The sequence below is a fragment of the Boleophthalmus pectinirostris genome, unplaced genomic scaffold, assembly GCF_026225935.1.
Source record: "Boleophthalmus pectinirostris isolate CB_2022bp ecotype Guang Dong unplaced genomic scaffold, ASM2622593v1 HiC_scaffold_4, whole genome shotgun sequence".
Taxonomy (NCBI): Eukaryota; Metazoa; Chordata; class Actinopteri; order Gobiiformes; family Gobiidae; genus Boleophthalmus; species Boleophthalmus pectinirostris.
This window is the reverse complement of record NW_026571353.1, coordinates 39,685,920-39,706,958: the sequence shown is the minus strand read 5'-3', so window position 1 is coordinate 39,706,958 and position 21,039 is coordinate 39,685,920. Positions and strand designations below refer to the sequence as shown.

General features: G+C 42.5%; 1 protein-coding gene across 1 annotated transcript; it reads right to left on the bottom strand.

The window, feature by feature from the left end:
- Window positions 1–975: 975 nt before the first annotated feature.
- LOC110168808 (bile salt-activated lipase-like) lies at window positions 976–18,607 on the bottom strand. Its single transcript, XM_055161291.1, has 12 exons — window positions 18,548–18,607; window positions 14,227–14,374; window positions 13,414–13,533; window positions 12,836–13,033; window positions 10,857–10,987; window positions 10,073–10,180; window positions 9,753–9,856; window positions 8,031–8,234; window positions 7,110–7,313; window positions 3,764–3,961; window positions 3,446–3,553; window positions 976–1,092 (listed from the first exon to the last, which is right to left on the bottom strand). Exons 1-12 carry the CDS (start codon window positions 18,605–18,607, stop codon window positions 1,011–1,013), a joined length of 1,665 nt encoding a protein of 554 aa, XP_055017266.1. The 3' UTR covers window positions 976–1,010.
- Between the last annotated feature and the right edge of the window lie 2,432 nt (window positions 18,608–21,039).

The window sequence follows — 21,039 nt, the reverse complement described above, 5'->3', positions numbered from 1 at the left end:
GGTGTAAAATGTTGTAAAAATAACAGAAGAGAAATGTTCAGACTGTTGTTTATTTATTTATTGGTGTCATTTACAGGATCGTTTTTAAGTCCTGGTCTTGGTACTGGTATAAACCGGGTTTGGTCCTGATACAGTGTTTAGTTAAACCCAAGTACTGGTTCACCTCTGGTTTAATCCTGGTTTAGTCCCGGTTTAGTCCTGGTTCAGTTCTGCTGCATAGTCCTAAGGTCCTGGTTTAGTCCTCGTTTATTCCTGGTTTTGTCTTGGTTTAGTCCTGGTTTGGTCCTTAGTTTAGTCCTGGATTAGCCCTGGATTAGTCCTGGTTTAGTCCTGGTTTAGTCCTGGTTTAGTCCTGGTTTAGTCCTGGTTTAGTCCTGGTTTAGTCCTGGTTTAGTCTTGGTTTAGTCCTGGTTTGGTTTAGTCTGGTTTAGTCCTTAGTTTAGTCCTGGTTTATTAGTCCCTGGTTTTTAGTCAGTCTTGGTTTAGTCAGTCTGGTTTAGTCTTGGTTTAGTCCTGGTTTAGTCCTGGTTTAGTCCTGGTTTAGTCCTTAGTCCTGGTTTAGTCTTGGTTTAGTCTGGTTTAGTCCTGGTTTAGTCCTGGTTTAGTCTGGTTTAGTCTTGGTTTTAGTCAGTCTTGGTTTAGTCAGTCTTGGTTTAGTCCTGGTTTAGTCTTGGTTTAGTCCTGGTTTAGTCTGGTTTAGTCCTGGTTTAGTCCTGGTTTAGTCTGGTTTAGTCCTGGTTTAGTCTTGGTTTAGTCTTGGTTTAGTCCTGGTTTAGTCCTTGGTTTAGTCTTGGTTTAGTCCTGGTTTTTAGTCTTGGTTTCAGTCCTCCTGGTTTAGTTTAGTCCTGGTTTAGTCCTCCTGGTTTAGTCTTGGTTTAGTCCTGGTTTAGTCAGTCTTGGTTCAGTCCTGGTTTAGTCTTGTTTAGTCTTGGTTTAGTCTTGGTTTAGTCTTGGTTTAGTCTTGGTTTAGTCTTGGTTCAGTCTTGGTTCAGTCTTGGTTTAGTCCTGGTTTAGTCCTGGTTTAGTTCTGCGATGGTCTGGTTGCTGTAGGTGGAGGTCCAGAAGGAGACGTACTCGGCTCTGAGGTCGTAGCTGTGGGACAGAATCAAACATGAATCAAATGTTTATAATAAAAACAGCTTTAGTTTTAGTTTTACATCAGTTTAATGTCAGTTTGTGGAACTAAAGTTGAGAAAATATTACATCTTTAATATAAAGACCTCGACTAAACCGTCTCACACCACTGATCTGTGGAAGCATCAGATTTAATAATAATAATAATAATAATAATAATAATAATAATAATAATCATGCATCAGTTTTATACAGAGCTTTTCTGGACACTCAAAGACGTTTTACAGATCATTATTCAGTCACTCCAGACCCAGTGATGTAAAATACTCCTGTAGCCACATCTGCCCTGAGACAGACTGACGGAAGCGAGGCTGCCAATCTGCTCCATCAGTCCCTCTGACCACCATCACTTACACACACACCACTTTCATACTAGGCAATGAGGGTGAAGTGTCTTGCCTAAGGACACAACAACATAACATTTTACAACTACCGCCTCCTGTGGCTCCTGATTTTCCCAGTGTCTTTGTCCAAATCCTGACCAGGACCGACCTTCGCTGAGCTTCTGGGACCTGACGGGATCAGACTTTGACAGACCGATGAGGCCAGACTTGAGAACTACACGTGACCAGTGTGGGGCGGCTCTGGCTGGAAGTGATCGGGACCCGTCGGGGCGTTCAAATACAAGCCGAAAAGTCAAACTTCTCTTACGTCCAGCTGAGAGAAAAGCAAAGACCCCTTCCCCGTCTACAGGTATATTCAGCTCTGCCTTCTGCCCTGTGATTGGTCAGTCTCCACATGACTGGTGGAGGTCACTTCAGCCGGAGCCTCATCACATGGAGGCTGAAGAAATCGTGAACTCGTGAATTCTCAAGAATTGCTGACAAATGAGCCAACTAAGCTTTCACATGCACTTTAACTTGCAAGAACATCTGAGTGTAAAGTGTAGAGTGTAAAGTGTTCGGTGTACAGTGTAAAGTAAAGAGTGTAAAGTGTAGTGTAAAATGTAGAGTATAAAGTGTAGAGAGTAAAGTGTAGAGAGTAAAGTGTAGAGTGTAAAGTGTAGAGAGTAAAGTGTAGAGTGTAAAGTGTAGAGTGTAAGAGTGTAGAGTGTGTAAAAGAGTGTAGAGAGTGTAAAGTGTAAAGAGAGTGTAGAGAGTAAAGTAAGAGTGTAGAGAGTGTAAAGTGTAGAGTAAAGTGTAGAGTGTAAAGTGTAGAGAGTAAAGTGTAGAGTGTAAAGTGCAGAGTGTAGAGTGTAGAGAGTAAAGTGTAGAGTGTAAAGTGTAGAGAGTGTAAGAGTGTAAAGTGAGAGTGTAAAGTGTAGAGTGTAAAGTGTAGAGTAAAGTGTAGAGAGTAAAAGAGTGTAGAGTGTAAAGTGTAGAGAGTGTAAGAGTGTAGAGAGTGTAAGAGTGTAGCAGAGTAAAGTGTAGAGAGTAAAGTGTAGAGTAAAGTGTAGAGTGTAAAGTGTAGTGTAGAGTAAAGTGTAGAGTGTAAAGTGTAGAGTGTAAAGTGTAGAGAGTAAAGTGTAGAGTGTAAAGTGTAGAGTGTAAAGTGTAGAGTGTAAAGTGTAGAGTGTAAAGTGCAGAGTGTAGAGAGTAAAGTGTAGAGTGTAAAGTGTAAGAGTGTAGAGAGTAAAGTGTAGAGTGTAGAGTAAAGTGTAGAGTGTAAAGTGTAGAGTGTAAAGTGTAGAGTGTAAAGTGTAAAGTGTAGAGTGTAAAGTGTAGAGTGTAAAGTGCAGAGTGTAGAGAGTAAAGTGTAGAGTGTAAAAGTGTAAAGTGTAGAGTGTAAAGTGTAGAGTGTAGAGTAAAGTGTAGAGAGTAAAGTGTAGAGTGTAAAGTGCAGAGTGTAGAGAGTAAAGTGTAGAGAGTAGAGTGTAGAGTGTAAAGTGTAGAGTGTAAAGTGCAGAGTGTAGAGAGTAAAGTGTAGAGAGTAGAGTGTAAGAGTGTAGAGTAAAAGTGTAGAGTAAAGTGTAGAGTAAAGTGTAGAGTAAAGTGTAGAGTAAAGTGTAGAGAGTAAAGTGTAGAGTGTAAAGTGTAGAGTAAAGTGTAGAGTGTAAAGCAGAGTGTAGAGTGTAAGAGTGTAAAGTGTAGAGTGTAGAGTAGAGAGTAAGAGTGTAAGAGTGTAGAGAGTGTAAAGTGTAGAGTGTAAAGTGTAGAGTGTAAAGTGCAGAGTGTAGAGAGTGTAGAGTGTAAAGTGTAGAGTGTAAAGTGTAGAGTGTAAAGTGCAGAGTGTAGAGTGTAAAGTGTAGAGTGTAAAGTGTAGAGTGTAAAGTGTAGAGTGTAAAGTGTAGAGTGTAGAGTGTAAAGTGTAGTGTAGAGTGTAAAGTGTAGAGTGTAAAGTGTAGAGTGTAAAGTGTAGAGCGTGTTCTGACCCGACAGAGTTCCCGGACATCTTGTCGTTGATTCTGAGGTACGGCTGGTAGGAGGTGGTGAATTTGGGCCAAGGGACTGGAACTCTGCTCTCCCCTTGGTTTGGATCACTGTGGACCAGAGTTAGTCCTGGTTTAGTTCCAGTACAGTCCTAGTTCAGTCCTGGTTCAGTTCAGGTCAAGTCCTTGTTTAACCCTGGTTTAGTCCTGGTCCAGTTCTTATTCAGTCTCGTTCTTGTCCTAGTTAATGCTGGTTCAGTTTTGGTTAAGTCCTTGCTTAGTCCTGATTTAGTCCTGGTCTAGTCCTGGTCTAGTTCTGACCCGGTGCGTGCGAAGTTGCTCCAGTATTTGATCATGTAGTCGGAGAGGTCTCTGTGTCGGGGGAAGTAGACCAGAGAGAAGGAGAAGGGTTTTCCGAACAGATACTGCAGGTCCTCGGCGTGCTCCGCCTCCACCCACGCCGGGAATCCTGGGATACGCGTCTTCATGTTGAACAGGTACGAGTAGGTCCGCGCTCCGCTGGACCTGCGGGGACAAAAGAGCAGACGTCAGCAAATATACAACAAAACAAAAACAGGACTTTACTATTGAAGGAGGCAAAATTTGAAAACTAATTTAAATTGGGTTTTTTGTAAATGGTCACAAACACTTTATTAATACTTTGTTATTATATTAAATACTTTCATAATACCTCCTCAAACTAAAAATTTTAAATACTTGTTTAACCACAAATTGTATGAAATATATGAATAATGTAAAAATAATCTATCATAACAGAACATAACGTGGGACCAACAGTCTGCTGGTCGTTTTATGTTATGTTCTCATCAGGCTTGTATCACCGTGGTAAGAGCTGAACGTTCCTCCAAAGAAATACATTTATTTTTCTCCCAGCGTCATGTCTTTGCTGTGACATTAATCAGCCTTGGAGACACAATACACACATTAGAAAACACAAACAAAATAGTGTTTAGATCAGGGGTCCCCAAACCCCAGGCCGGTACCAAACAACTGATACCGGTCCACGAAAGCGCAAACCCCCCTCCCATATGCAGCTTGGACCGTGCCTCCTCCTATCTATTCGCCGCGTGGACCGTGCCTCCTCCTATCTATTCGCCGCGTGGGCCGTGCCTCCTCCTATCTATTCGCCGCGTGGACCGTGCCTCCTCCTATCTATTCGCCGCGTGGGCCGTGCCTCCTCCTATCTATTCGCCTACCTGCCTCCTCCTATTCGCCGCGTGGACCGTGCTCCTCCTATCTATTCGCCGCGTGGACCGTGCCTCCTCCTATCTATTCGCCGCGTGGACCGTGCCTCCTCCTATCTATTCGCCGCGTGGGCCGTGCCTCCTCCTATCTATTCGCCGCGTGGACCGTGCCTCCTCCTATTCGCCGCGTGGACCGTGCCTCCTCCTATCTATTCGCCGCGTGGACCGTGCCTCCTCCTATCTATTCGCCGCGTGGACCGTCCTCCTATCTATTTCCTATCTATTCGCCGCGTGGACCGTGCCTCCTCCTATCTATTCGCCGCGTGGACCGTGCCTCCTCCTATCTATTCGCCGCGTGGGCCGTGCCTCCTCCTATTCGCCGCGTGGGCCGTGCCTCCTCCTGTGCGCCGCGTGGACTGTGCTTCGTCTTTTGCGCCATGTGGATCGCATCTTCTCTCGTGTTTTTCATGCCTTTGAACCAGAACTAAGACCAGGACTAAATTCAGGTCTAAACCAGGTCTAAAATCTGGACTTAACCAGGACTAAAACATGATTTAACCAGGACTAAACCATGCTGTGCGGATCGTATTTCCTCTTGTACTCCAGTTCTCCGTAAAAGAACTGGAACTGGAAAGAAGTGGAGGGACCACATCACTCCTGTTCTTAAATCCTTGCATTGGCTCCCTGTACATTTTAGAATCCATTTTAAAATGTTAATGATTGTTTTTAAGAGTCTTAATGGAATGGCACCTTCCTGTTTAGTTGAACTCCTTCAGCCACATGTCCCATCCAGAGGTCTGAGCTCTGCAGACCAACACCTCCTGTTGTCCCCAGGACCAGACTGAGGACCAGAGGAGACAGGACCTTCTCTGTGGTCGGTCCACGACTGTAAAACACTTTTCCTTTGCACATTAGAACTGCACAAACACTGGAGCACTTTAAATCCTTGCTCAAAATGCACTACTATTGTCGTTGCTTTGTCAATTGTATGTTTTATTTCATTGTTCAGCACTTGTACTTGTACTTGTATTACTCAGCACTGACAAGCTTTGGCTATTTTAAATGTGCTATACAAATACATTTGATTTGATTTGATTTGAAAAGAAAGTCCGTTTTTGAGGTCGCTGAAAGAAGAAGAGAAGGGGAAAAGGAGTGAAGACAAACTGAGGTGATTCTTGAAGATTCCTTCCAGCGATGGCGCGACTGAAGCAGACTAAGGGTCTAAAGACTGACGCGTCGGTCGATAAGTTACTTCTGGACAGGAAACTTCAACAGCAATTCGTTCAGCAACTGTGAACGGCTGTAAACAAGCACGATTTCTAGCATAAGGAGGAGATGTTTCTACTTGTAGAGCTGTGGAGGAGTAGGATGGTGCGCAACATTTGAAAAAGGACAAACAGTCGCTCTGTTTCTCTTTCCGGGGAAAATCCTCTGTACAACCTTTAAAGCTCAAATTAAAACCTCAGACAGAGCAGAGCCTAGTGTCAGCAGATGGAGTTAATGCCTGACAGACAAAGACGAAGGAGAAAATGTCACAAAGACAATGTCTAAATTAATAGGAATAACCATACCTTGCACTCAGAGGTTTCTTTTGCTAAACGACATGTCCAAACTAAATCTAACAATTAACAATCGTTGCATATTATTAGCAGGTCTTACAGCTGCCAAAAAATGGTAATATGCTGGTGGAAATCAGTTCGGCCTCTGACTGTCAGAGAATGGCTACTATCTTTCGGAGAAATCGTTCAACTGGAGCTTTCTGCTGCTCGAACGCACGGAGCAAAAAACAAAAACATTTCTTGCTAGTCCAATCTGTTGATCAAACTGAGATCTGAATCTATTGTATAGTTGTTACCTGGAGATTTTTCTATATAATGTATGTTCTTAGAATGTACACAATATGTATACTTTCAGTTAACTTTCTATGTCTGGTACATAACATGTATGTATAACGCAATTTCTGCTGATGTCTTTTGACGGAGGAAATTTGCCGTGTTTTGTATAGAGGGAATATAAACCTGGATATGTGTGGGGTTGTGTTGTGTGTGTGTGTGTGTGTGTGTGTGTGTGAAAGTGTATATACATGTGTATGTACATATAACATATATAGTATAATATGTGTATATGGGTATGTGTGTTTATTTAGATGCTGTATATTTGTATTGTATATGTATATGTGTGTGTACATATGTATGTTGATGCCCATCAATAGGGAGTTTAAGGGGGGGGGTTAAAAGGGAGAAAAATGCAATGCTAACTGGAATATGTATAACTGCAAATAATAACACTTGAATAAAAATTTGATGACAAAAAAAAGACGAAGGAGAAGCTGGTGTTCAGACCTGCTGCCCTTTTTTTTTTTTCTTTTTTCTTTTATTTGTTTTGTTTTTTCAGACCTGTTGTGCTTTAGTTTTTTGGGGTTTTTTTCAGACCTGCTATGCTTTAGTTTATTTTTTTCAGACCTGCTGTGCTTGGCGTGCAGCTTGAGAGCGATCTGCGTGGGCACCAGGAACAGGAAGTCGGTCTCGATGTCCGACACGGTCCTCTTCACCAGCTCCGGCTCTGGAGGAACGCCCCATATGGACGAATACAGCTCCACAACCTGGTCCAGGACGGGGCCCGACCTCTGTTTGGTCAGACCGGATAGAACCCCACGCACATCATCCCTGAGAGACGGAGGAGAAAAGGGAAAGAGTGCAAAAGAGAAAGGAGAGAGAGGTGGGAGAGAGAGAGAGAAAGGGGAGGAGAGAAGGGAGAGAAGAATGAGAGAGGAGAGGCAAAGAGAATAGAAGAAGAGAAAAAAGAAGGGCGAGAGAGTTCACAGTGAATCCTTTGCTAAAGACAAAAAGGTGTGTTTTTGCATCCAGAAATGTTCACTGAAATATGTTAAGGTAAAATCAAACCTTTTTGCCTCCTGCTCCTGCCTCCTCTGTACTCCTGCATGCCTCTGTACTCACTGTGTACTCGCTGTGTACTCCTGCATGCCTCTGTACTACTGCCTCCTCTGTACTCCTGCATGCCTCTGTACTCCTGCCTCCTCTGTACTACTGCCTCCTCTGTACTCCTGCATGCCTCTGTACTCCTGCCTCCCTCTGTACTACTGCCTCCTCTGTACTCCTGCATGCCTCTGTACTCGCTGTGTACTCCTGCATGCCTCTGTACTCCTGCCTCCTCTGTACTACTGCCTCCTCTGTACTCCTGCATGCCTCTGTACTCCTGCCTCCTCTGTACTACTGCCTCCTCTGTACTCCTGCATGCCTCTGTACTCCTGCATGCCTCTGTACTCACTGTGTACTCACTGTGTACTCCTGCATGCCTCTGTACTCACGTTGTACTCCTTCATGCCTCTGCACTCATTGTGTACTCGCTCTGTATTCACTCACTCTGTAGTATTGTCATTGCGTTTGTTGATGGAGGGCACGTCCACCCCGGCAAAGAGGTGCCCGTCCATGCTGTTGACCCCGGCCATGTAGTCGAACTGTCCTGCGTTGGCGAACAGGGTGCTGGGCTCGGCCGGAATGAAGTCCCCATCCACCACCGGGGCCAGCTCCAGGAGGTCCATCACCACACCTACAACAGCAGGCACACTGTCAGGGAGCAGGAGGGACGGACGGACAGATAGACAGATAGACAGATAGATGCCCTCCTGCCAACCTCCCTTTGCTGACTGGACTCTGGATGCCCCTCCTGTGCCCTGATCCTGTTCTGTGGACGCTGAGGTGACTGCTGCTGTTGTGATTTTGAGGTTTACAAATATGAACTAGATTGAAACTGTAATGTTACCACAAATAATATTACTCAAGTAAAAATAAAAAGTGAAATGAGTAAAAAGTATTTAGGGGAACGACTCAAACTGCAAGTCTCTGTCTGAATGAAACATCTGATGGCTTTATTGATTTCTCTTTGTTATTTGGGCTGATTTAGACCTGATGAGTGTCCTGATTCATCTGAACGAATTCTAATGCTGCAGGTCAGACGGTTTCCACAAAGTGAAGCCATGTGACCTCGCAGAATTAGGATTTGTTCGCTCAACGGTAGGCGAGTACTTTTTTTTATTTAACCAAACGCTGCTGTTTGGCTGTGACGTATGTAATATTCCAAATCCCGTAGGAAGAAGAACAATAACGTGTTCCAGCTTTAAATCCTCGCCGATCTGGGGAATCGTCGCCAACACAGAATGTCTGTCTTCGTCTACATCCATCTTGACGCTTTGTTTACTGTTGTTCTGTTCCACAAAAGGGACACAGACAGACGCTTCAGTTTGACGTCATGACTTCACAGCTCACAGCTGAGTGGCCAGCGCTCGGTCTACAACTTCAACTTGTAAACCCTCTAGTGCAGGAGTGGGCAAACTTTTTGGCTCGCGGGCCACATAGGGTCCTAAAGTTTGGCTGAAGGGCCGGACAGAAGACAAGATATAACGTGTTAAGAACTCGGCTTCATTACATCATATTCACATTTATGTAGAACTTCAGACGCTTCGACATTTCTGTGAATGATTCAGACACATAAAAGTGTATAAATGTGTTCCACTGCACACAACAGGGAAATAAATATCATAAGTTCACTATTTTCAAATTTGACTAAAAACAACTCAATAACAAAGCCAATGCCAAACAATCACACACATACACTGATAAGTGCAGTACAACTGGACACTACAAAGTCACATAAATTAACATCTGCAACTTACAATCTTCAAGTGTTCTATTTTTATTTTTTTAACAACTTAAAATGGAAGCAGTGCAGCCTTATATCTTAAACACCAACTACTTCACTCATGGTCTGAATAACTCCTGTAAGAACACTTTCCCATAAAGCATTGCGGCCAATATAATACGCCGCACCTCAATGTATATGTAGTGGGAAACGCTGGAAATGCATGACAAATTAAACATCAACAAGGTTTATTATTGTCATTTCTTCCAGTTCGGCGGCCGGATTAAAAGGTTTAAAGGGCCGTATACGGCTCCCGGGCCGTAGTTTGCCCACCCCTGCTCTAGTGTATTCTTATTCCTGAATCCTGAAATTCTTAAGGATCAGTTATCAATTGCAGTAGTACTAGTACAGAAATAAGATTAGTACCTCTCCCGAGTAAGAGCAGCACGTCGATCTTTCCGGCCATGGTGAGTCCCACGGGGTCCGACATCTTCAGACACGTGATCATCTGGTCTGAGTCTGTCCTCCAGCAGCCCACTTTACTGGCAATCTGCTCCAGGAACCAGCACCACCACAACACAACACAAGACAAGACTCTTTTGATTTAGATGATGAGGATTTATCCAGGACGGCAGCAGAATGGAGAGAGTTTAGATGTAAAAAGGCTAATTAAATTTGTGAGTCGTGAGTTTAATGAGATGTTCAGATATTTCTCCTTCACTCCTCCTCCTGCTGCTGCTGCTGCTGCTGTGACTGTGACTCTGACCTTCTTGAGGAGTTTGAAGGGCTCCCTCTGATGGGCCCAGGGGCTCAGGGCCACACCACACTGAGAGATCGCTCTGCGAAAGAGACCCCTGCTGTACGGAGACAACATCTGCACAGAGAGAGAAGAGAGGGAAGAGAGAAGAGAGAAGAGGAGAAGAGAGAGAAGAGATAAGAAGGGGAGAGGAGAGGGGAGAGAGAAGAAAATGATGAGAAACATGTTTGATATATTTAAATAAATGAGTCAAAAATCAGACCAAACCAGCACTGAACCGTTTTCAGTCCCAGTCTATGTCCCAGTCTCAGTCCTGGTCTCAGTCTGAACCAATCTGGTTCTGGTCTGGTCGGACCTGGTTTAGTCCTGGTTCAGTCCGTTATCTGCTTTTTCCATTTTTCATGTAAACACAAAATTGAAAACTGAAAACAAAATTGTTTTTTAAATTTTGGTTTTGGAGACAAATAATGAAGAAGATAGTTGTTGTTTTTTTTTCATTTTCTTATTTTTGGTTTTATTTTGGAAAAACAATTGAACGAATGATACACGAAGTTTTAAACACGCTGGATTTCAGCTTTGGATCTGGCAAAGCAAATCAGAGAATCAGGAGGCTGGAATATTAAACATCTTGAGAACCAAAACACATAAATTATAACATAAACCTTGCGTAATCCCCCCCAAAAATGTGTTACAATAGTTATCTGTGCGTGTATTTGTTCATTTTGTATATTTGTGTGATTATTAGTGTGTTATTTGTGTGATATTTGTGTGTTTTTAGATGTTTTTTTCTGACCTGGTAGCTGACACTGGCAGCTCCGGCCGACTGCCCAAATATGGTCATGTTGTCAGGGTTTCCTCCGAACTTCTGGATGTTTCTTTTGACCCAGGAGATGGCGGCGTGCTGGTCCCACAGGCCGTAGTTCCCTGAGAGAGAATGGTAAGAGAGTACGGTGGATCGGAAACTTGAGTTATTAGTTCAGTCGCTGACAAGATAAACAGAACTGAAGGTAGTTTTTTTTTTTTTGCTGGTACAATTACATTTTTGTTTACATCCATTACATTTTTTTTTTTTTCTTATGATTATTGTTATTATTGAGAGAAAATCCGATTGCTCTGAGGCCTCAGTCGTTAGTGGCAGTGAGGTCATGTGAGGCTCATTCTGCTTTCTGATTGGAGAATTATCTTGAGAATACATCATTAAGGTTGTGCTTTGTAAAATCTATATATGTTCAGTCATGTTAGTGAAATTAGAAACAAAAAATCTACAAACCTTGAAATTAAAAAGTGCAGAAGTAACACTACTTAAGTTTACTCTGCAGTTCTGTTGTTGCGGCCTAATTTGATTAATAGTTTTTATTACAGACAAAACTCAACATGATAATTCTGCAGATATCCAGAAATAACTGATCTGAACGCTGACAGTTTTGGTGTTTTGGTGAATCTTGTGTTTGTTTTCAGTAAAAATATCCTCCACAGCTGGACTCGGCTCCAGCTTTATCTGAGCCTGAGATAACCCAGAGCAAAGCATCATGGGAAACCTGCAGCCGGCGACTCAGACACAGGGTCTTTCCCAAACACCTCACATCTCTGTTTCCTTCACTCTAATACTCAGGTTTGTGTTTCATTTCTCGTTCCTCACGTCCTTCTCCTTGATTCTGCAGGAAATGAGTGAGGACGTCTCGCCCACAGAGGAGACACAGAGAGGAGGAGCAGCGGCTCTAAGTAAAGTTGGCACGAAGCTCCTCCGGCTCAGACCTCGGGGCTTCCCCCGGGGCTGTGGGATCAGTGTCTCACTGTGGGATCCTCTGCTCCCAGTGCGGCTGTCGACCAGGAGGGACTGTGGTCAGTGCTCTGACTGTGTCGCACCACAGGATGACACACAGAAGAGTAACTTTACACCGAATTGAAAGAGAAACAACATTTCTCCAGCAAAAACTGGGTTCAGGGTAAAATATTACACTATTTGTGTTGTTTTTAACACAAAAAGTGTTATTTTTAACTAAATGTGTTATTTTAACTAAACCAAGTGGGGGTATTTGCTGGAGTTGATTTGGTTGAAGTTAATTCAACTTCTCTTAGTGTTAATTTGGCTCCTCCCACCACTACACACTCCCTCGAGAGAAGACCAGTTTGAACCAGTTTTGCTCATAATTTTATCTTAAATGAACTCAAATAAAGTGTAAAAATAAAACACCTGTGTGTTGTTTAGATAAAACAGGATAACTCTACAAAGTGTTATGTTTGTCTGTCTGTTTACTCTCAAAACTCTTGATTTCAGGTTAAACAGGAACTTTGGTTCAGTGTTACTTAATGAACATTTCCAAAAATATTAAATTAACTCTAGAACAGATTGGACTCAGATAAACCCTGAGAAAATGTTAAAACTGATTCTTTGTGAGTCAATTTTAACACTCCTCTTTTTTGCTATTTTTACCTGAAAAACGTAGTTACGTTACTATAATGTGACACCCAACACTGTCTACAACTCCTCAAACCTGATGTGATGTGCAGTTGTTTCATCAACAAAATGCAGGGCAATTATAATAATATGATAGTGCTCTGAAGGGGGAGTGACAAGAGCAAAGAGCAGGAAGACTCAGAATGTCAAAAACAAAAGTGAAACATAAATATGCTGTTTTTGCTGAATTTTTAAAACGTTAAAAGGAAACATGATCTAAACATGTGATGTGTTACAGTGAAAACCCCAGAGAAGTCAAATCTGACCCGGTCTGAACCCGGTCTGAACCCGGTCTGACCCCGGTCTGGTCTTACCGGGCATGCGACTGTCTCCGCTGCTGAGGAAGCCCATGGTCCCGACTCTGTAGTTGACGGTGACGACGATGACGGTGCCTCTGTCGGCGAGCTCCACGCCGTCGTACAGAGACTGACCCAGAACCTCCACGTCGTTTGAGGCGCCGAGAAGAAACGCTCCACCGAACAGGTACACCATGACGGGCAGGTTCTGAGAGACTGAGAACACGGTCAGGACCAGGACTGAACTGGGACTGAACTGGGTCTTAAGCGGGACTAAAAACTACTGAAACAGGACTGTAACAAGACTAAACCAGGACTAAATCAGGACTGAAACAGGAGTAAAACAGGACTAAACCAAGATTATAACAGGACTAAACAGGGACTGAACCGGGAATAAACCGGGAATAAAACAAAACTTACCCGGCACTAAAACAGGACTAAAAGAGGACTGAACTGGAACTAAAACAAGACTGAAATAGGACTAAATCAGGACTTACACGGGATGGAAACAAGACTGAAACAGGCCTAAACCAGGACTAAAGTGGGACTAAACCAGGTCTAAAGCAGATCTAACTCAGGTCTAAAGCGGGACTTACCCGTGACTCCTTGTGGTACAAAGATGTTGAGGTAGAGACAGTCCTCGGAGCCCTGGGTCTTGGTCTGGAGCAGATTCACCTGAAGACAACGATCCCTGTACTCCACGGCCTTCAACACACCTGGAACACAGACCAGAACCAGGACTGAACCAGGACTGAACCAGGACTGAACCAGAACTAAACAAGGACTAAACCAGGACTGAACAAAGTCTAAACAAGTCCTAAGCCAGGACTGGATCAGGAACTAAGACTAAACCAGGACTACAATAGATCTACAAAAATCGAAACCAAGTTTAAACCAGGACTACACCAGGACTACGTCTAAACCAGTAACAAGGACAAAACAAGTGCTGAATTAGGAGCCAGGACTAAACAAGGCCTATACAAGATCTAACCAAACCAGGTCTAAACCAGGTCTAAACCAGGTCTAAACCAGGTCAAAACCAGAACTAAATCAGATTTAATCAAAGACTAAAGCTGGACTAAACTCTAAAAGGTCTAAAATAGGTCTAATCCAAGTCTAAACCAGGTCTAAACCAGGCATAAACTAGGTCTAAACCAGGTCTAAACCAGGTCTAAACCAAGTCTAAACCAGGTCTAAACCAGGTCTAAACCAGGCCTAAACCAGGTCTAAACCAGGTCTAAACCAGGCCTAAACCAGGTCTAAACCAAGTCTAAACCAGGTCTAAACCAGTCTAAACCAGGCCTAAACCAGGTCTAAACCAGGTCTAAACCAGGCCTAAACCAGGTCTAAACCTAAACCAGGTCTAAACCAGGCCTAAACCAGGTCTAAACCAGGTCTGGGGTCAGTACCGTCCCATCCTGGGTGTGGTTGGGGTTTTTCCCATCTTTTGGGGACGTCGGCGAAGGGGATTCCTTTAAAAACGTCGACGCTGCTGAAGAGTCCAGTGCTGCGCCTGGTGCCCTCCACAGCGCCCCCTTCAGTCTGCACCACGCCCAGCTGAAACACACACAAACACACACATATATATATATATATATATATATATATATATATATATATATATATATATATATATATATATATATATATATATATATATATATATATATATATATATATATATATATATATATACATACACACACATATATATATACACACATTTACACTATTACTGAGTTCTCCTCTCAGTCTGTTCCACCTTGTGATGTCATCATGTGGTGATACAGGAAGTGCTCCAGTGTGTTTTTAAACACATCTTCACTAGAATCATCTGGATCTTTTCAGCTCTGGAGTCGCCGACCTCTACTGAACTAAAGGTAAAAAGAGCTGTTTGTAACTATCACTTCATGACATCACAAGGTGGAACAGAGCGTTTGGAGCTTTGGAGGTGTGGACTTTCACAAGTGTCAGTTTTGTGAAAAGCTACAGTATGTAACTTTCTGGACGACGCCTTATTCAGGAAAAATCTGAAGTTATGTTTTTTGGCCCTGGCTCTTTAACCCTCTCAGGCTCAAATTCATTTTTTAGTATCAGGAAAAATCTGATATTTGGGGAAAATTATCATATGGGGCAGTAATATACAATTCTGACTTTTTTATCCTTTGTAAACAAAAAAAGTATTTTGCACTTCTGGCCGTTTGTGTGTAGTCGTTCTTGCACAGTCTGCATCGTCCACGTTTATCAGCATGGATGGGAGAAAAGGCTCCTGAGTAAAAAAAAAGCTCATATAATATGGATGTGGAGTAAGTAGGTACTTGGAATTTAGCTGTTGCAAATCTGCAACGCCTGCCTGGAGAGGGTTAAATTCTTCTTTTCCTGTGGACCTGGGTTCACTCGACCATTTAGTGAAGTCAGTTTTTTTCAAACTCAGGAGACAAAATGGACCCAGATCTAAAATTTGATCAGCAAATCAGTGCTGTTGTAAAATCAGTTTATTTCCAGTTAAGACAATTGGCCAAAATTAAACCCATTTTGTCAACGGAACTGTTCGAAACTGTCACACATGCATGTTATTAGGTTCTTTTTCTCAGACCTAGAGTGTTATTTCATACCGGACAGTTTGTTCTGCTCACTAGCGTCTTCCTCAGAGTCACGTGATGTTTCTGTGACGTGTCGCTCAGATGATTTAAACAGGTTTTGGCGCTGTCTTCCTACCGGTGGAGGCAGGACGACAGCGCCACCTGCAGTCCCACTTCCTCAGGACAGAATTGCAGGTGTGTGAGAGTAAAAAAGCCCCTCGTCCCGGTTTATCGTCCTGTGGGCACGTTTCCGTATTTCGTTTGCTTCTTTAATCCAGCGGCGATGTTTGTTTTCCTCTGTCCCAGTGACGTTTGCTCCGTCCCCGTCCATAACGTGTTTCTCTCTTTTACACTGGTCAGAAACGGCCGATTTGAGTTGTTCCTGTTCGGCTTTGTGTTTTGTTGCTCGTGTTTCACCTTCGCTGTTTCCTTCTCGCATTCTGTTCTATGTTCCTTTTTTCGTGGACTGAACGCCCTCCCTGTTTCCCCGATGTGTGTTTTATTTCAGGACATGCAGGTATTTCGTATATGACGTTACATTTATGCTCCGGTTCTATTTTGTCTTTCGGGTGGACGAGTAATTGTCTGAGTTTTCTGTATGGTTTCACTGGTGTGTTGATATTGTGTTTTTTTCATCGCCCTCTGTACTTTTTCTGTTACGCCCCTGATGTCCTGCCTCCACCGGTAGGAAGACAGCACCAAAGCCTGTTTAAGTCAGCTGACCAGACACGTCACAGCAACATCACGTGACTCTGAGGAAGACGCCAGTGAGCAGAACAAACTGTCAGGTATGAAATAACACTCTGGGTCTGAGAAAAAGAACCTAATAACATAGAATACTGGACGACCAAATGAATCTCACTGGACTGTCACACATGCATTTGTGACGACTAGATTGGATTATTGTCATGCACTTCATGCTGGTGTCAGACAAAATGCACTTTGCCGTTTGTGGCAGGTCCAAAACTCATCGGCTCGACTTTTAACTGGAACCTGGTGTCAGAATAATTTTATTATCCCATATTTGCTAAATACTTGTGTGATATTCTAGGCCTATGAGTTAACCATTTATGTACTACAATTCTTTGATTTATAATGTACCAATCACTTGTCACTTGTTGAATAACCTCTGTGTGTTTGACAACTGTGTGCAGTGTCCTGTCGCTCTTGTGAACCTCGAGATGATTCCTCACATGAAGCCAACTCCCACTGTCACACATGAAGAGTTATGATGGTGTCTGACCTAAGGCACCTCCTGATTGTTAATCATGTTTTATGTGTTTGTACTATGCTTAGCTGCACCAGTTTCTTATTATGTCTTTGCTGTTTCCCCTTCCCCTTGAGAATTATCATTCTGTAACTAGGGCCTCCTAATGAAATAAAAAGAGGAGAACGGCCTTGAGTCATCAGAACGTGTGGAGACTGTTGGTTTTGATGCCCACTCTCTGCCCGTTCTCCTCATGAGTAAAACTGAATTAATCTCTTGTCTTTCTTCTTGTTTTTAAATGTCTAGATAAACCTAACACCTGGAAACACGAGAGCGTCTCACCTATTTTAGCTTCTCTCCATTGGCTCTCGGTGTCTTTTAGAGTCAATTTTAAAGTGATTTGATTTACTTTTCAGTGTTTGCATGGCCTAGCGCCCTCCTGCCTCGTTGACCTGATTCCCGCTTACACCCCCTGTTGCACACTCAGGTCACCCTTATGCCTCCTCTCGCTCTCTCAGGTCTGCAGATCAGCTCCAGCTCATCGTTCCAGAGACTAAACTTGAGCTTCGTGGGGACCGTGTGTTTTCTGCTGTGGCCCCTCGACTGTGGAACCAGTAGAGATCAGAGGCCGAGTCTGGACCTGTTTTTAAATCACTCCTAAAAACACACCTTTTTTCACCGGCTTTTAATAAGTGACATGTATATTTCTTGTTGTTGACTATCTTATTTTTTAGTAGGTGTATTGTGTTTGTTTTGTGTATTGTGTTGTACTGTGATTGTCCTTGTCTGCCCTGTCTTTGTGTACAGCACTTTGGCCAACTGTAAAGTTTTTAAAGTGCTTTATAAACAGTGTTGGGAAGTTTACTTTTAAAATGTAATCCCCTACAGATTACAGATTACACACCCCAAAATGTAGTTTGTAACAGAATCCATTAAATTACTTAAAGTGAGTAACGTAATCTGAATACTTTGGATTACTTGATTTGCCGTATTAAAAATATTATTGATAGAAGACGAGGAGACACGTCCACGCAGCCTGGTTTAGTCCTGTTAAATCCTGGTTTAGTTCTGTTTTAGTTCTGGTTTAGACCTGGTTTTAGTCCTAGTTTAAACCTGGTTTAGATCTGGTTTAGACCTGGTTAGATCTGGTTTAGATCTAGTTTAGACCTGGTTTTAGTCCTGGTTCAGTCCTAGTTTAGACCTGTTTTTAGACCTGTTTTAGAACTGGTCTAGCTCTAGTTTAGACCTGGATTTGGTAATGAGTGAAATTACTGAAAAAAAACAAAACAAAAAAACAAAAAAAACAAATGGGGATACAGGCCAAAATGTGAAAACAGGAAAATCCTGCCGTGTAATCCATTTATTTCAACAAAGTAACTGTAATCCAATTACCACTTAATGAAACAGTAACTGTAACTGAATACAGTTACTCATCATTTGTACTCTGATTACTCTGGTACATGTAATCTGTTACTCCCCAACACTGATTATAAATAAAGTTGGTATGATATGGTAGGTGGTGCACCTGCCTGATTCCATGGAGACAGAAAGTTAAAACCATACTTCATGATTTACTCGGGACAGTCCAAGTTTTGAGCCTGTGTCTCAGCAGATTTATAAAAAAAAAAAACACCGATTTGTCCCAGTTTTATGTAAAAAAAAAGTCCCAGGTGTCCATATTTTTGACCAATCTGATCCCTGCCAACAGTAAAGAGAGACACAAACTGTCATTTGTTTTGGTAAAATACAGAAAAGTTGCTTCAAAACAACCAAAACACACAGAAAATGTGATTATACTGACTCATGTTGGTCAAGAATGGGCCGAGCGCAGAACAGTTTTTCTTAATTACTCACTTAATTCACAATTATATTATTACCAATTGGCCCAAACCGTGAGAGTCCAGTTTTTGATTCTCGAGAGTCTGGTCTCTCTGGTCTTACCGTTGCGGCGGAGAGCAGGTCCACAGAGAGGAGGACGAGAAACGCGGTCAGAGCCTCCATCTTTGTCCAAATGTGACAGAAACAGGTCCAGGTGCAGCTGCTGGACGCGTTTATAGTTTGTCTTATCTGGACACACACGGGACACTGCGGGGGGCGGCAGAGACTCTTATCTGCTCTGAACAAACACACAGAGTGATACAGGTCAGTGTGACTAGAGCCGACTGCAGGTCTCACTATGATCTAAACCCCGGCACCTGCACCAGCGTGAGTCAGTGCTAGTGCAGCCTCTGCAGCTCATGGAGGGAATTCTGGAAGTTCTGAGCTTCACATGACGCCTGAACATAAACTGAGAATGAGACAAACGCAGGACGAGTCTCTGTGTCTCTGAATCTCAGATTTGTGAGTGACATTATTATTTCATTGTCCGATTTGTTCAGTCTGTAGATAAAACTGAACATTCATATTCTTAGTGCAGCTCGCAAAGTTTTCACTCGTGCAGTAACAAATATTTCAGTCGCACTCGTCCATCGTGGCTCCTCAAAAGCTCCGTAAAGTGTCACATTAAGCAACTGCAGCCTTTGTAAACCGACTTTTTTTTATAATTAGTCCAGAGGTGAGCAGTACAACGGTGTAAAATATGATTTAAACAACAACAAGTCCGAGTCAAGTCCCAAGTCAGTGACCTTCAAGTCCAAGCTGAGTCCCAAGTCTTAGTCCATTTAATCAAGTCAACTCTCACGCCCTAAAATCCAATCCAATCCACTTTATTTCTATAGCACATTTCACAAACAAACAAAGTGCTGCACAAATACATAAAAATAACAACAATAAGATGATAAAGTAAACTACTAAAATAATACTAGTCTTAAGACCAGTAAAATAAAATAAACCAGTAAAATAAAAATAAAACTATATCATAGAATAGAAATAAATAAACCAATAAATAAATTAAATCAGTAAAACCAATAAAAACACATAAAAATAAATAAAAGACACAGAGGAGCACACGACTCACGCGGTGTTAAAAGCCAGAGAATAAAAGTGGGTCTTCAGACGAGATTTATAAGTTTCCACTGTGGAGCTGCTCGAACGTGAAGCGGCAGAACGTTCCAGAGTTTAGGGTCGACCACAGAGAAGCTCCTGTCCTCCTGGTTTTAAGTCTCGTCTTAGGCCCTGAGCTGGAGCTGGACCTCGGACCTCAAAGCGCAGGGGTATAAATTTGGATGAGGTCTGAGACGTACTGTGGAGCCAGTCCATTCAAAGCTTTAAAAACAAACAATAAAATCTTAAAATCAATTCTAAAATGAACAGGGAGCCAGTGCAAAGACGCAAGGATTGGGGTGATGTGCTCTTCTCTCCTTTTTGCTCCTGTTAAAAGTCGCGCTGCAGAGTTTTGGACGAACTGTAGTCGGTAAAGTGCGTTTTGCGAAATGCCGGAATAAAGTGCATTACAGTCGTCCAGGCGCGATGAAATAAAAGCCTGTATAACTTGTTCAAGGCAAGTTTATTTGTACAGCACAATTCGTACACAAAGTAATTCAAAGTGCTTTACAGAATAAGAAATACATTAAAATCATAATAAAAACAAATCAAAACATAAATAATCATGAAGATTAAAAAAATAAAAAGAGAGACATAAATTGGAGAGAAGAGTGCGGAATGAAAACCTTTCAGTTATTTGCACAGTTAAACAGAAATGTTTTAGAGTCTGGATTTAAACAGCGTCACAGAAGAGTCTGTCTCACATGTTCAGACTGTTCCAGGTTTTAGCTGCATGAACCTGAAACTCTGACTCCCCTTGTTTAGTCGTGACTCTGGCACCAGCAGGAGTTGGTCCCTGAGCTCCTCAGAGTGTGAGATGTTCATATGACACTAACATGTCACAGATGGACTTTGGTGCTCGGACCATGGAGACACTTGTACAAACAGAGCTGCTTTAAAGTCTCTGAGCCACAGGAGCCAGAGCAGAGACCTGAGACCAGGACTTATGTGCTCGTACTTCCTAGTTCGAGTCAGGACCCGAGCTGCAGCGTTCTGGATGTTCTGGATGTTCTGGATGTTCTGGATGTTCTGGATGTTCTGCAGCGTCTCACAGCTCGTTTGGAGAGACCAGTGAGCAGAACATTACAGTATCTAACCTCCTGGAGACAAACGCATGGATAAGTTTCTCCAAGTCTGATTTAGACAGTAAACCTTTGATTTTTGCTCTGTTTTTTAGATGGTAAAAGGCTGCAGATGTTATTGATTTGATGTGGCTGTTAAAGTTCAAGTCTGAGTCCATTATTACCCCGAGATTTCTTGCCTGATTTGAAGGTTTTAGAGAGAGAGACTGGAGCTGATGCTGACACTGTCCCTTTGTTTCTGTGGACCAAACACTATGACTTCAGTCTTGTCAGAGTTTAGCTGGAGAAAGTTGTTTTGTTCAAATAGTTTAAAAGATAAAAAAGGTTTAACTTTAGATAAAAGTCGCAAATGATAAAAACTTGATTTTA

What these genes read in the sequence shown, in the direction of transcription:
- LOC110168808 (XM_055161291.1), bottom strand. Translation starts at nt 18,607, where the DNA reads ATGGAGGCTCTGACCGCGTTTCTCGTCCTCCTCTCTGTGGACCTGCTC. An exon ending in CCTTCAAACTCCTCAAGAAG is followed by an intron (nt 9,857 to 10,072) that starts GTCAGAGTCACA and finishes TTCCTGGAGCAG; the next exon opens with ATTGCCAGTAAAGTGGGCTG. An exon ending in CTGCACGCCAAGCACAGCAG is followed by an intron (nt 3,962 to 7,109) that starts GTCTGAAAAAAA and finishes CCGCAGGTCCAG; the next exon opens with CGGAGCGCGGACCTACTCGT.